Below are 13,158 nucleotides of genomic sequence, written 5' to 3'. Positions count from 1 at the left end.
TGCCCGTGCTCAGGGTGTGCAGAGAGACTGAAAAATTAATGAAGGCTTAATTGAAGCAGCATGGTTGCCAGGGCTGAGACCAGCACAGCTCAGCTCATGGGACCAGTGTGCCGAAGGGGCTGGATGCGGTGGGGGAGTGCCAGGCTGGGGCTGTGACAAGGACACACTGGGGATGGGGACAAGGATGGCTGTGGCATACTGGGATTTTCAGTTTTTGGGGGGCTGTGACTCCCCGAGTCGTGGTGCTGGGGAGATGCCCGGGCTCATGTGGGGCTGGCCACACAGGTGGCCCTGAGCACAGGGACTGGAGCACCCAGCTGAGCCCAGCACCCCGACTGGGACACCCCAAGCCCTAACACGAGCCTGTGCTTAACTGGGACGTTGGCCCTGGCATTGCAGAGGGGACACCCATCTGTCCGGGATGGGGGGCACCAGCCCCATGGCAGCCCTTGTCTCCCTGCTGCCGCAGCTCCCTGCCCCGGGGTCCCTGGGGTGCCAAGCTGCCAAGGTCTTCCCAGCTCCTAAAAATCTCATTATCCAACGACGCTGGCGAATGCAAAGGGCTGCAGCTTCCCCCAGCGGCTACGGGCTGCAGCAGCACGGCTTGGGGGGCTGTGCCCAAGGGGGGACCCCACAGCCACAGCCCCACCGCTTCCTGGGGCTGCTGCAGCCGGATCAGCCCCCCCAAACTGCTGGGATCTCTGAGGAGCCACCGCCACTCGCCCCGGTGTCCCCACAGCCCTTGTCCCACGGCACTGCCAGATCGCCAGGGTGTGACACTGGTGGGGCTCGGGGTGTTGGTAGCCCAGCCAGCCCCTCTGTGACCCCCCCAACGATCGTCCCCCATGGGTGTCCCCACAACACAGCCCTGGGCGGGACCCGTCACCCCAGGTGGGGTCAATGACACAGGGTCGGGGACAGGGATGGACACCGTCCCCTTGGGCCAGTGCACAGTGTTCACAGCCAGTACAACCCCACAAAATTCCCTGTTTTCCAGTGACAGACTGGGCAGCAGCCACACAGCCCGAGCACGGGGCTGGTGGGCCACGGGCACACGCTGGGACATGGGGACGGGCTCCGGGTGGCTTCTCCCCGGCACAGCCCCCCCACATCTGCAGGCACAGGCGCCCGGGGGCAACGCGGTGCCAGCCCCACTGTGGGCAGCGTTTGGGGTTGAGCTGTGGTTTGCAGAGTTTTGGAGCAAAATGGGGGTTTCTCCCTCACTCGCTCATTCCTCCTGCTGCTCCCTCCCCCCCGTAAGCCCTGTCTCCTCACCAGTAGCCCCCACCTTTCCCCAGCTCTCGCCATTCCCAGAGCAGGTCCCTTCCCTGCCCGCCGTGTCCCAGGGCCAAGGCTTGGTGCTGGGTCCCCTGGCCAGAATTGGGGTGCTGTAGGGTGGGCACCCATGCCGTGCTTTGCTGCACAGAAATGCCCTTGTGAAGGAGCAAGGAGCTGCTGTCACCCACACCATGTCCCTGGGGGACACCTCTGGGTGCCACTTGGCAAGCTGGACCTGGGGTGACCACAGCACTGAGGGTCCCTCTTGATGTCACCACCATTATGCCCAGCACTGGCCTGGGAAAAGGGGGTACAGGGTGGAAAATCAGAAATATTCCAATTTTGGGGTTCCCCACCTGCTTCCTGCATCCCACAGCACCCCTGAGGGAGCAGCTCTGCCCAGCACATGCCACCCAACCCCCTCCTGGCCCTGGTCCTGGGTGGGGACTGAGGGGGGATGGATGGTGCCGCCTGCCCAAAGTGGGGTTCCTGGGGGGGAGGGGGGGGCATGCATCTGGTTTGGCCCCGTCGTGGTGGGACCGGGTGGGGGTCGGGGGTCAGTGGCTGTCCCTCTCCCTGGGGAGGGGGCTGGGGGGAAGCGGTGCCATCCATGGGCTGGGGCAGGAGCAAAGGAAAATTTGGGGCTTCCCTACCCCCGCTCAGGGCAGGCTGAGGGTGCTGGGGCCGGGCTGGCTCTGATGGGGGTGGGGGGGACACAAGCACCCCCTCAGGGTCACCACGTCCCCCCAAAGCCGGGAGCAGCATCCCAGTGGGACCCGGAGCCCTCTCCCAGGCAGGCCACAGAGGTTTGCCGGCCGGCACGCAGGGGGTTAAGCGTCCCCGTCTCCCTCACACTTGAGACGTCACCGTCACCAGTGGCAGTGGGGGGGGCCGGGGGGCTATGGTGGTCTTTGTGGTGCATTCGGCAGCTGGCGCAGGGCGGCTCACGCACACGGCGGGCGGCTCTTTGCCGACACCCCGCGCTCCGGCAGCATCCGCAGACAACCGGCAGCGGCCACCGCCTGCCCACGCCTCGAGTCCCACCGCCACGGTGAGCAAGGGCTGCCACGGGGGACGGGGACAGGGATGCCACCAGGCCTGAGAGCTGGGGGGGGGGCTGTGGCAGCCACCCGCTGTCTCCCTTGGGGACCCAAACCGCTACCAGCCCCTCGCAGGGACGCCTCTTTCCCGGTGCACCCGACGCTTGCTGGGTGCCCCCAGCACTGGGGGTGATGGGGTGGGTGCAGACCCCCCCTCAGACACCCCCCCCCGGGATGCTGCAGCCCCGCAGTGGCCCTGGGTGGGTGCGGGTGCGTGGCTGGGTGCTCGCCCGCGCCGGCTGGGTGCTGCAGCTCAGCTCCCTGGCAGCCCTGCGGTAAATCCTGCTGCTCACCCGCAGCCACAGCAAGGCAGGGGGGAGGCCCCCAGCACCCCACCGGCCCCGCTTGGGGGGCTCAGCCCCATGGGGGGGGTGGGGGGGGAAAATCGCACCTCCCTCCAGCCACGAAGGTCCCCAAACTGGGGGGGGCGGCGGGGCACGGCAGCGCCGGGAAACCCCAAACCCACCCTGGGCAGGGCTGGGGGTGCCCTGGCTCATCCTGGCACAGGATCTGGCCCCGGCCCCCTGGCTCGCAGGGTGAGGTGTGTGCCCCCCCCCCCCCCCGAAAAATCCTTCAGGCACCACGCGCCTGACCCTGCAACGGCTGCAGCGATGCCGGCGCGGCCATGGGCGGGGGGCAGCCGCAGGAGGGGCTCGATGGCAGCAGCGGGCACGGGGCCTGGCACCCAGCGAGCACCCAGCGGGCAGGGGGGGCTGCGGGTAGTTGAGCCGGGTGGAGGGGAAGGGGCACCCAGCCCCTGGCCAGGGGTGCGGCGTTGCACCAGGTTGCAGAGCCCACAGCGATGCTGCGCTGGCGGCACAGGGGCACAGCCCCAAAACGGCCGTGGGTGACACGGGGGTGGCCTGACTGGGGGGCACTGCTGCCTCTTCGGCGTGGCCAGCCCAGGAGCCACCGGCTGTGGGGTAGCGATGCTCCTGGGTGCAGGATTTGGCCCTGCCTGGAGCAGGAGGGGAGGCTTCACCCCGTCAGATGGGACGACCCCGTGGAGGTGACACCCACCGTGGGGTCCCCGTGAGGCAGGGTGCTTGGGGGGAGTGGGGGGAGGCAGGGAGGGGAGTGGGTGCTGGGGCAGGGCTGGGGCATGGGGAAGCCGCCACAGGGAGGGACAAAACCCGGGGCCACCAGGGGTGTGGCTGGGGCAGAATCCGCTGCCCCCAGCCCTGCCCCCCCCGCGGGCAGCCCCGCTCCGGCAGCGCACCCCTCCACAAACCAGTCCTGGGAGGGGGTGCCTTTCCCAGGGGATTTGGGGCACGCGGTTCCCCCGGTTCAGCCGCACAGCAACGGGCAGCCCGTGCTGGAGGTAGCCCCTCACCCTCCCCGTGAGCCACCTGAGGGGGACATGCAGTGGCCAAGGGCCACCATGGGGCACGGGCACCTGGGGCTAAGGAAAAGGTGTAAATCAGAGGCTGAGCCCCAAGCGGAGCCTCCAGACTGAGGGGGGGGGGCTGCAGTGATCCCCCTCCTCCCACCCGGCACCGAGCCTCTGTGCCACGGCTCAGGCCTCACAGCGGGGTGTCCTCACGGTGGGGACCCGTCCGTGCCCCCTCCCCGGGCACCGGCGGAGCTCAGCAGTGACAAACCCCAGCCCCAAGCCACCCGTCAAGGACAAGCGTGGCACGGGCACGAGGACACCCGCATGCTGATCACAGCGCGGATGCAAATGCCGGAGCAGAACGGGTGTGGATCTCCCACTCCACCAGCTGTCCCCGGCACCCCAGGGCCCCCCCAGCACCATCCCGCGGGGCTCAACACCTCTCCAAAATGGCCCAGCACCCCTCCAAAACACCCCAGCACCCAGCGGGACAAATCCAGGGGTCACAGGGCTGGGGCAGCCCTGGGCATTTTTATGGCACGCTGCATGGTATGAGCACCCATGGCACTGGGGGAAACTGGGGCAGGGGTGTGCAGAGGGTGCCCTGGCTCCCGCAGAGCAGCTCGCATTTTGGCATCAGGCTGGTGCATCGCAGCCTCAATGTAAAGCCACCGCTTACCAGGCCGGGGGGGAGGAGGAGGAGGAGGAGGAGGAGGAGGAAGGCAGAGCCACCACTGTTGATGCTGAGGGGCTGTGCTGGGGCTGAGTGGGGAGCACTGGGCTGGGGGTGCAGCACCCTCATCCCAGGCACGAGACCACCCCATCCCTCCCTGCGGCCGCTGCCTGCTCCAGCTCTCCCTCTCCCCTTCCCCAGCCGTGTTAATTAAACCCAAGCGCTTAATTACAACCTGCTGAATCCTGCAGCTGCTTCCCAGAGCCTACTAATAGCATGGGGCCAGCCCCACTAATAGCCCCCCCAGCCCCATAGGAAATGTGGGGGACAGGGGAAAAGGGGGACCGTCCCTGCAGGATTTGGGTTGTGGCTCATCAGCGGCATGAAGGGATCTTCACCCAAGGTGTGGAAAAGAGCCAGCCCAGCCCCCGGCCCCAGGAAAGTCACCCCTGGGGGTCTTGGCCTCTCCAAGGAAAGATGGGGACAGATGGCTCAGCCCCGAGGTTGTCCCCGAGCTGCTGACAGGTCCCCCAAGGGGTGCGGAGGGAAGGGGATGCTCAGCCGGTGCCTGGCGAGCTCTCAGCATCCTTGGCTGCTGGCATTAAAAAAATAATCAAGGTAAATGGGGTGAAGGCTGGCAGCAGCGTGTGGGGCTGCGAGCTGGGGCAGGGGGACCCAGTGTCCCACCGCGCTTCCCTGCCTGGTCACCCACCGGCGGGTCCCCGGGGCACAGGGGTGTCCGGTGGGGCAGCCTGACCCTCTTGTCCTCCTGCTCACAGGTCCCTGCCAGCCCATGAAGTGATTCAGGTAGGTGGCACAGCCCCTGCTCCTGCCATCGCCACCGCCACCACCGCACCGGGCACCGAGGTAAGGACCCAGAGCCATGGCCGCGGCGGGGGTGGGATGCTCCAGCGTGGGGACCAGACCCCCAAACCAGGCCTGTGGGGCAGAAATCCCAGTTGGGGTCTTCCCCTGTCCATGGGGGATGCCGAGCCCCATCACCTGGGGGTATTGGTATGACCCCATGGGGGTCGCCTGGGGCAGTCCCCCATCTCCCAGCCGGGTGCAGGGGGCCAGGGCGGGGGAAGCGGGGTGCCTCAGGGAGGTGACACGGCCAGGGGCGCCCACAGGAAGCACGATGCTCACAACCCTGCGCCCCGCTTCCCTCCCCGCCTCGGCAAACGGCAGAAGTGCCGGCAGAGCCGCCACGGTTCGGCAGCCGCTCACACCCGTGTGCCCCGGCCAGGAGGGTGCGGGCTGGGGGTAACGGGGCCACTGGGTGCAGAGCCCGGTGGGACGGGCGCAGGTAGGTGCTGCGGTGGCAGTGGGGGCGCGGGCGTGCTGGGGTGTCCGGCCGGCGGTGCCGGTGCTGTTCCACTCTATTCTGTTTCTCTCGCTCAGGTCTGCTGGCCATGGGCAACCTGATAAAGGTATTGGGCAAAGATTTAGAAAACTGTCCTCATTTTTTCCTGGATTTTGAAAGTAAGTCCCATGAGCAGGGTGGGCACGGGGAGGGGGCCGGGGCCGCCGCTGTGGCTGCTCTCCGGAAGATGGGGACAGGCACGGTGTCCCCGAGCAGCCCTGTGTCCCCAGGTGCCTCAGGGCAGCCCTGGACGCGCCCCACAAAGGGCTGAGTGGGGCAGGGGAGCGGGACCCCGAGAGATGCCCTGTCCCTGAAAGTGTGGGGAGACGTCCCCAGCTGAGCGGTGGGGATGCAGGACAAGTCCTGGCAGCAGGACCTGGCCTGTGAAGACCTCAGGCACGTGCCCAGCGCTGCTAGCCGCTGGCACCGGGTGGCCATGTGGCATGTAGCCTGCCACCAGCACGGCAGGGACAGCCTGGAGGCCGGGGATGTGGGGGAAGGATCCTGCGCTGCCGGGAAGGGCGGTGTGGTGGTCGCAGCCTGCACCCGAGGGGCGGGGATCGGGGACCCCGTTCAGCCCAGGGGACCTGCCCCAGCTTCCCAGTGGCCTGGGCTAACTGGGACGGGAAAGCATGGCTCCTGGCCCTCCCAGGCTGGACACGGGGGCATGCGGGAGACGGTGGCGGCCGTGGCAGGATGCCAGGCTCGGTGCAGCCCCGTGGCCCCCCCTTGCTCCCTCTCCCCCCTTCCTCCCGGGCCACAGCTCAGAGCAAGAGCGAGGAGGGTAAAAATAGTGCAGCGGCAACCGCTCGCCCCGGTCCCGGCGGGGAGAGGCCGTACGCAGCTCGCCGCACCGCCTCCGGCACCGGCACATCCCAAAATAGCCGGGGCTGGGGTCACACAGCCACCCCACTCCCACGGCGAGGGACTTTCCTGGTTCCTTTGAGCAAAGCCTTTGCCCTCCTGCAGCACCCCCCCTCCACAGCCCCCTGGCATGGGGACAGGGCTGTGGGAGTTCACCGGGACCCCCAGTTTGGGGCTGGCTCCGCAGCTAGATTGGGGGTGGGGGGGTGGGGTGTGCCTGTAGCTGAGATTTCAGGGACTTGCTCACCGCTTCGCCCTCCTCGCCGGGCTCCGGCGGCTCTCTCCTCCCTTCGCTCCTTCCTCTCCATCACCCCATCCGCCAGCACCCATCGCCATCGGGGGGGAAGAGGCTGCAGCTGGTGGCCGGGGGCAGCCGCAGGGTCACCCGCCCGCCGGCCGGGAGACCCTCGAGCCCCCGGGGAGCCGTGGGGGGAGGACGGGGGCTCCGGCCACCAGCGGCCGCTGCCCACAGCCCAGCACCTCTTCCCCGAGCACCACCTCACCATCATGCTTTTTTCCTCTTGTTTCTTCTCTTGCAGGTTTCACATGGGGAACCTTCTTAAAGTGTTGACTTATAACGAACTTGACCAAGGCCCTAATTTTTTCCTTGACTTTGAAAGTGAGATGGGATTTTTATTTTCCTTTTTCGTTTCGTACTTATTCTGAGTTCCACATCCACGCCATTTTGAGTTCTTGTACCCGTCGCCCATCGCATCGCGCCCATCCCAGATGTCCTCCCCCCACCTTTGCCGTCCGGGGGTCTCCCCGGGGAGGGGGGGCCACGGCCACCGGGGCAGACCCACGGCCGGGGGCTATCGCCCTGCACCTCTTCCCCGGGGCCAGTGGCAGCCCCCTGGGGCCAGCCCGGTGCCGAGGGCTCAGGGACCCCCGTGCGCAGGACCGTGGGGCAGGGCAGCCAGGACTCACCCCCACCTGCCCCGTCTCTGCCGCTTGGCCCAAGCTGGGGCAAGGAGACGGACCAGGGGGAGAAACCCGCCAGGAAGGGCTGTGGGCTGGCGGGGGAGCCGCGGGACGGGGTGCTGGCACCCCCCTCCGGCTCTCGCCGCCCAGGGCCCCGCTCAGAGCCCTCCGGGTTTCTCTCCCCGGGGCGCTGCCCTGCAGATGCGCAGCCAACGGAGGCCGAGACGGCGGTGTGGAACCAGGTGAACGCCGTGCTGGAGGAGGCGCAGGCTGTCCTGGCCGAGCTGCAGTCGTACACGGGTGCTGGGCAGGAGATCCGAGAGGTGGGTGCAGCCCCAGCACCCGCTGCCCACCCACCCACCCACCCACCATGGCCTGTGGCAACCCCTGGCGCTCTCCCTGCCACAGGCCATCCAAAACCCCGGGGACCTGCGGCTGCAGGAGAGGGCCTGGAGCGCCGTCTGCCCCCTCGTCGCCAAGCTGAAGCGCTTCTACGAGTTCTCCCTGCGGCTGGGTGAGTGCCCCGAGCCCCCGGCCCCCTTTCCTGCATCCCCCTGTTGCATCCCACATCCCCCCCTGGCTGCAGGGGTGGGGAGCCCTGGCCATGGGTGGTGCCTGTGCCTCAGTTTCCCCAGTTGGGGCTGGGGAGGTGCAGGGGAGCAGGAGGGGGACCAGCAGTGCTTTGTCCCCAGAGAACGCCCTGCGGAGCTTGCTGGAGGCCCTCACCAGCCCCCCGTACGCCCCAACCCAGCACCTCGAGCGGGAGCAAGCCTTGGCCAAGCAGTTCGCCGAGATCCTCCACTTCACCCTCAGCTTTGATGAGCTCAAGGTATCTCCCCACGCCCCCACGCGTGGCATGAGGGCTGGGGGGGGGGCTGGGGGGTCTCCACACTGGGTTTGTGCAAAACCTGTGAGGCAGCGCAGTCCCTTGGGACCCCCCAAAACTCGCTGCGGGCCCCTAACACAGGAATCCCCTCCGCAGATGACCAACCCCGCCATCCAGAACGACTTCAGCTACTACAGAAGGACCATCAGCCGAAACCGCATTAACAACCTGCAGGTGAGAGGACGGTGCTGCCTGTCCCCGCCCAGGAGTGGCCTCCCCGAGGGGGGTGTCACAGGACAGAGGGGGGCTCAGGTTGGCCGCTCCAATGGCCCCCATCGTCCCCCCCACAGCTGGATGCGGAGAGCGAGGTGAACAACGAGATGGCCAACAGGATGTCCCTCTTCTATGCCGAGGCCACCCCCATGCTCAAAACACTCAGCAATGCCACCACCAAGTTCGTTTCAGAGGTGAGCGAGGCTGGGGGGGACCCTCGGGGTGGGGGGAAGCCCCCCTCCAGCCCTGGCATCACCTGGGGGTCAAGTGGGGCTGGGGGCTCCCATAGGGGGCTGGGAGGGGAAAGGGCAGCCGGGACCTGCTGGGTTTCAGAACAAGACCCTCCCGATCGAGGACACGACCGACTGCCTGAGCACCATGGCCTGCGTCTGCAGGGTGATGCTGGAGACCCCGTGAGTACCCTGCGTGGGTTGGGGGGCACATCTCAGTGCTGGGGTCCCTCTGTCACACCCCCCCCCCCCCAGGCTCAAGCCAGCCCCTCTCCCCGGCACAGGGAGTACCGGAGCCGCTTCACCAACACCGAGACCCTCCTCTTCTGCATGCGGGTGATGGTCGGCGTCATCATCCTCTACGACCACGTCCACCCCGTGGGGGCCTTCGCAAAGACCTCCAAGATTGATGTGAGTCACTGTGGGGTGCACCTGGGGGGGGGTCATAGCTGTCCCACTCCTCCCAGTGTAGCTGGGATGGCCGGAGGGTCCCCCTCCCTGGATGACCCCTATGGGGATGTCTCTGAGCTGGTCCGGTGGGGAACTCTTCCCCCATGAGCAGCGAGGAGGAGGATGGGGAGGAAGGGGGGCAGCCCCTCGGGGCATCCAGGCTCTCACAGCCTCTCTCGTCGTCCCCACCCCACCCCCCCAGATGAAAGGTTGCATCAAAGTCTTGAAAGACCAACCCTCAACCAGCACCGAGGGGCTCCTGAACGCTCTGAGGTGAGCAGGGGGGGCCGGGGGACACGGCGGGGACACGGCCCCCCCCCAGCAGCGCTGTGGGATGGTGGCAGAGCAGGTCGGGGTGCCATGGGGTGACTGTCCCCTCTCTGTCCAGGTACACCACTCGGCACCTCAACGATGACACCACGTCCAAACAGATCCGGGCCCTGCTGCAGTGAGCGGGGGGGTGGCCCCGACCCCCCCGCAAGTCACCGCGTCACTGACGCCCATGACCATACCGCTCATTTTGTACAGAGGGAAAAGGGACAATAAGAAATACACAGAAATACAAAAAAAAAAAAAATCAAAAATCAAAATGGCCCGAGGCCACCCCCCAGGCGCTCCTGCCCCCCTGTCCCACCCCCCAGAAGAACACCTGCTTCTGGAATCGAGGTGTGGGTGGCACCATGGGGACACCACCGGGGTGCTGGGGCCGGGCAGGATGGACCCAGGCAGGGATGCGCCGATGTGGCCAGTGGCAGTGAGTGCCCATGGCACGGGGGCACCTTGGGGAGGGGGGGAAGGGGCAGGTGTTGCCCCCGTCCCCATCCTCATCCCCGTCCCCATCCTCATCCCCGAGCATCCGGTGGAGGAGGAGGAGGAGAAATAAACACCCCTGCAGATCTGCACGGACTGGTGGAAACGGCTCGGTCTCACCTGGTAGATTTTTAATATGAGTAATTAAATCTCCACTCACCTCTTCTTTTCTACATTTGTTTTTTTTTTGTTGGTTTGGGGGTTTTTTTTGGTTTGTTTTTTTTTTGGGGGGGGGAGTGAAATAAAATGACATTTAGTCTGTTCGTGGCCGGAGTGGGGCCATCTCTGCTGTGTCCCATCCCGCACCGCACCGGTGGGAAGCACCCGGATCACTGTGACACCCCCGGGACTGACACCCCCCCCCCCCCCCCGGACCGTGTCCCCCGCCCCCCATCACCCCTCCGTGATGCCCTGGGGACCCATCCCTGCTGGCACAAATCCCATCTCCCAGCCGCATCCCAAACCCACCATGCCACTGCCAGTGACCAGGAGCTCCTGGAGGGACAAGAGCCCAGGGCTGGCCCCAGGGTGCACCCCCGTAGTGGGGCTGCCCCCCTCCCCGCCGCCCCAGTAGCTGCAGACTGGGAGGACTGGGAAGCTGCCGGAGGCCACGGCTGGCTGCCACGGGACCCGTGCCTTTGCCGGCAGATGGCCCTGTGACACCGTGACAAAGCAGCCCCAGTGCCCCCCCCCCCCCCCCCCTCCTGCCAGCTCCACCATGGGGGGACCCACTTGGCTTCAGCCCCCCGAGCTGGGGGACACCCTGACGAGCACGCTGCAGCACAGGGCCCCATGCCAGCCCTTGGGGGGGCTGTGTCACCCCCCCATGGGGACACCCCTGGACTCGCCCCGCCACTGCTGCGTGCCTGGGGTGCAGGGCCAAGCCCCCCGGGGCTGGTGTCCCCCCAGCCCGACACCCCTCTCCTTCCCGCGGCCCTTCCCACCAGGCAGCCACGGGCAGCTGCCTGCATTGCTGCCCCCCCCTCGCTGCCCCCTGCGCTGCTGGGGGGCGATGGGCACCCCACGTGTGACACCAGGACCCCAGAGCCTGCAGGGTGGCTCTCTGGCAGCACGCCCGTGCCTCAGTTTCCCCACTTGTGCAATGGGTGACAACTGCTGCTTCCAGCGTGCGCTGGGGAGTGTGTGGGCAAGGTCCCCCCAGCCCCCTGAGCTCCAGGCACCCCTCAGTGAACTGCTGAGGGTGACAGCATGGGGACACCCGCCCCATCCGCACAGCGCAGCCCAGCTCAGCACCCACATCGCCAGGCCTGCATGGACACCCGCCAGCCCTCCCCGGCCACGCCAGCCCTGGGGGACTGTGAGCAGCACAAGGAGGGGACAAAGGTGGGGCGGGGGATCTGGCAACCCCCAGCATTTCCCATACCGGCGTTTCCCAGGCCCGGTGCCAGGATCTGGCGGCGCACACCCAGGCTTTGCCGCCAAAGCCGCCGAACTCCCGCGCAGCGCCGGCCGCACATGCTGTTGCACAACCTCAACCAACAGCTCCTTTTATTTTTAGGTTCTTGCAACACGGCTTCCCCGCAGCCTGCCCAAACCGCTGCCAAGGCGCTGGATGGGCCACAGCATCCTGCCCTGCCCTGCTCCCGGCAGCTCTCAGAGCAACCCCGTGCACCAGCTGTGCCTCAGTTTCCCCATGAGCCACCTTTGCCCACCAGCCCTGTGATGGCGGTGATGCCAGCCAGCCCTGCAGACCCCCAGTGCTCCCTCCCACCGAGCCCATCGCCCAGGGCTTCGTTAAACCCCCTTGGTGCTCTACGGATCAACGATCCCGCCTGGGAACTGAAGATAAGGCCAGGACACGGCTCCGTTTGGTGGCTGCAGCTGCCATGTGTCTGCAGGAGCTGATGTCCCCAGGTGACACCGTCCCCCAGATGGTCCCCAGCCCGTCCGAGGCACTGGACAGTCCCTGCTGTGTGGGAACTGGGGTGGGAAGAGCCGGGACAGCGTCACCACCCAGGACCACCAACGGGAGTTAAGGGACAACTGGATTCTTCAAGCCCACCAGTGGACATGGGCACAGACACCAGCTGGTCACCGGTGCTGGGCGAGATGGCAGCTGTGCCACCGTGCCCCGGTGCCAGCCGGCTCCTGGCACAAAACCACAGCCCAGCCGCCCATAATGTCCCCTCCCAGCCCCCACGGTGCTGCCCCTTCCCTACGAGGGGAGAGCCAAGGCCAAACTCCTGCCACATCGGTGGCCTCAGCCCCATGCAGCACCCTGGGGGCAGAGCCGGCAGCGCATCCCACCCCAGCACCGCACGGATGAGAAACTCCCTGCGGGATGAGCAAATTGAAGCATTTTACAGCCAAAACTTGGTAAGGAAAGGGAACCAAAAGGTGGAGGAAAGAGAAGCAAGCACAAGTCCTTGAACATCACGGATGCTGGATCTGAGATCAGCAGAGGGACTTTGGCTGCTTTGAGCTCCAAGGATGGTGGCCACAAGCCAGAGCTTGATGCGGTGCCGTGGAAGGGGCCGGTGAAGGCTGGAGGCGACAGGGACGCGGGTGGTGGGATGCTGCCCGCGTACCCCTCGCTGCCGGACACCAGGATTTGGGCTACACTGGCTGCACTCATGTCCCCCAGGGGTGTCCCCAGGGACCTGTGTCACCAGCTCCACCAGGCACCCAGACCTGCCGGTGGCCAGGGACAGGAGCCCACACCAGCACCATGCCAAAACACCGGTGCCCAGGTAACAGGCCACCTCTGAGGACTGGCAGCGCCGTGGGGACGATGCCCTGCCAGCGAGGGCATGGGTCTCTCCCGCTCCAGCTCTCCAGCTTCGATGCTCGGCCGGGACAGGGTGCCAAGGACTTTAACTGATGGCGAGCCAAGCCACGCCGGGCCTGTACTGTTTTCTAATCCCAGTGTAATTAATGACCTTATCTTTGGCCAAAGCCATTTAGATTAAGTGGCTGGTGTGATGGGCTCGGCGGCTCCGGCTGCACAGATGGAAGAGCTGCGTTTGTCTGGGGATTAGCGGAGGGCAGATGGAGCGAAGTGCCATTCCCCATCCCC

The 13,158-nt window shown here is 66.6% G+C and overlaps 1 protein-coding gene across 6 annotated transcripts; it reads left to right on the top strand.

The window, feature by feature from the left end:
- The first annotated feature begins 2,167 nt into the window (after positions 1-2,167).
- On the top strand, positions 2,168-10,294 carry LOC101921384 (CYFIP-related Rac1 interactor A-like). Of its 6 annotated transcripts, XM_055800989.1 has the most exons (13): positions 2,168-2,329; positions 5,164-5,251; positions 5,786-5,866; positions 7,151-7,230; positions 7,734-7,855; positions 7,941-8,046; positions 8,225-8,361; positions 8,515-8,592; positions 8,709-8,825; positions 8,965-9,044; positions 9,146-9,272; positions 9,514-9,584; positions 9,700-10,294. In XM_055800989.1, the coding sequence occupies exons 4-13, from the start codon at positions 7,158-7,160 to the stop codon at positions 9,761-9,763; spliced, it is 975 nt and encodes a 324-aa protein (XP_055656964.1). In that variant the 5' UTR covers positions 2,168-2,329; positions 5,164-5,251; positions 5,786-5,866; positions 7,151-7,157; the 3' UTR covers positions 9,764-10,294. The 6 variants fall into 6 exon arrangements, with proteins under 6 accessions (XP_055656964.1, XP_055656967.1, XP_055656968.1 ...); XM_055800992.1 differs by lacking the exon at positions 7,151-7,230; XM_055800990.1 differs by lacking the exons at positions 2,168-2,329; positions 5,164-5,251 and adding an exon at positions 5,281-5,690.
- The last annotated feature ends 2,864 nt before the right edge of the window (positions 10,295-13,158 follow it).

Source organism: Falco peregrinus, chromosome 3 (assembly GCF_023634155.1).
Source record: "Falco peregrinus isolate bFalPer1 chromosome 3, bFalPer1.pri, whole genome shotgun sequence".
In the NCBI taxonomy this organism is placed as follows: Eukaryota; Metazoa; Chordata; class Aves; order Falconiformes; family Falconidae; genus Falco; species Falco peregrinus.
The sequence above is the reverse complement of the archived record's forward strand: the minus strand, read 5'-3'. Positions and strand labels throughout refer to the sequence as shown.

What these genes read in the sequence shown, in the direction of transcription:
- LOC101921384 (XM_027782087.2), top strand. Translation starts at nt 6,444, where the DNA reads ATGCCAGGCTCGGTGCAGCCCCGTGGCCCCCCCTTGCTCCCTCTCCCC. An exon ending in TCAGCTTTGATGAGCTCAAG is followed by an intron (nt 8,362 to 8,514) that starts GTATCTCCCCAC and finishes TCCCCTCCGCAG; the next exon opens with ATGACCAACCCCGCCATCCA. An exon ending in GGGCTCCTGAACGCTCTGAG is followed by an intron (nt 9,585 to 9,699) that starts GTGAGCAGGGGG and finishes CTCTCTGTCCAG; the next exon opens with GTACACCACTCGGCACCTCA.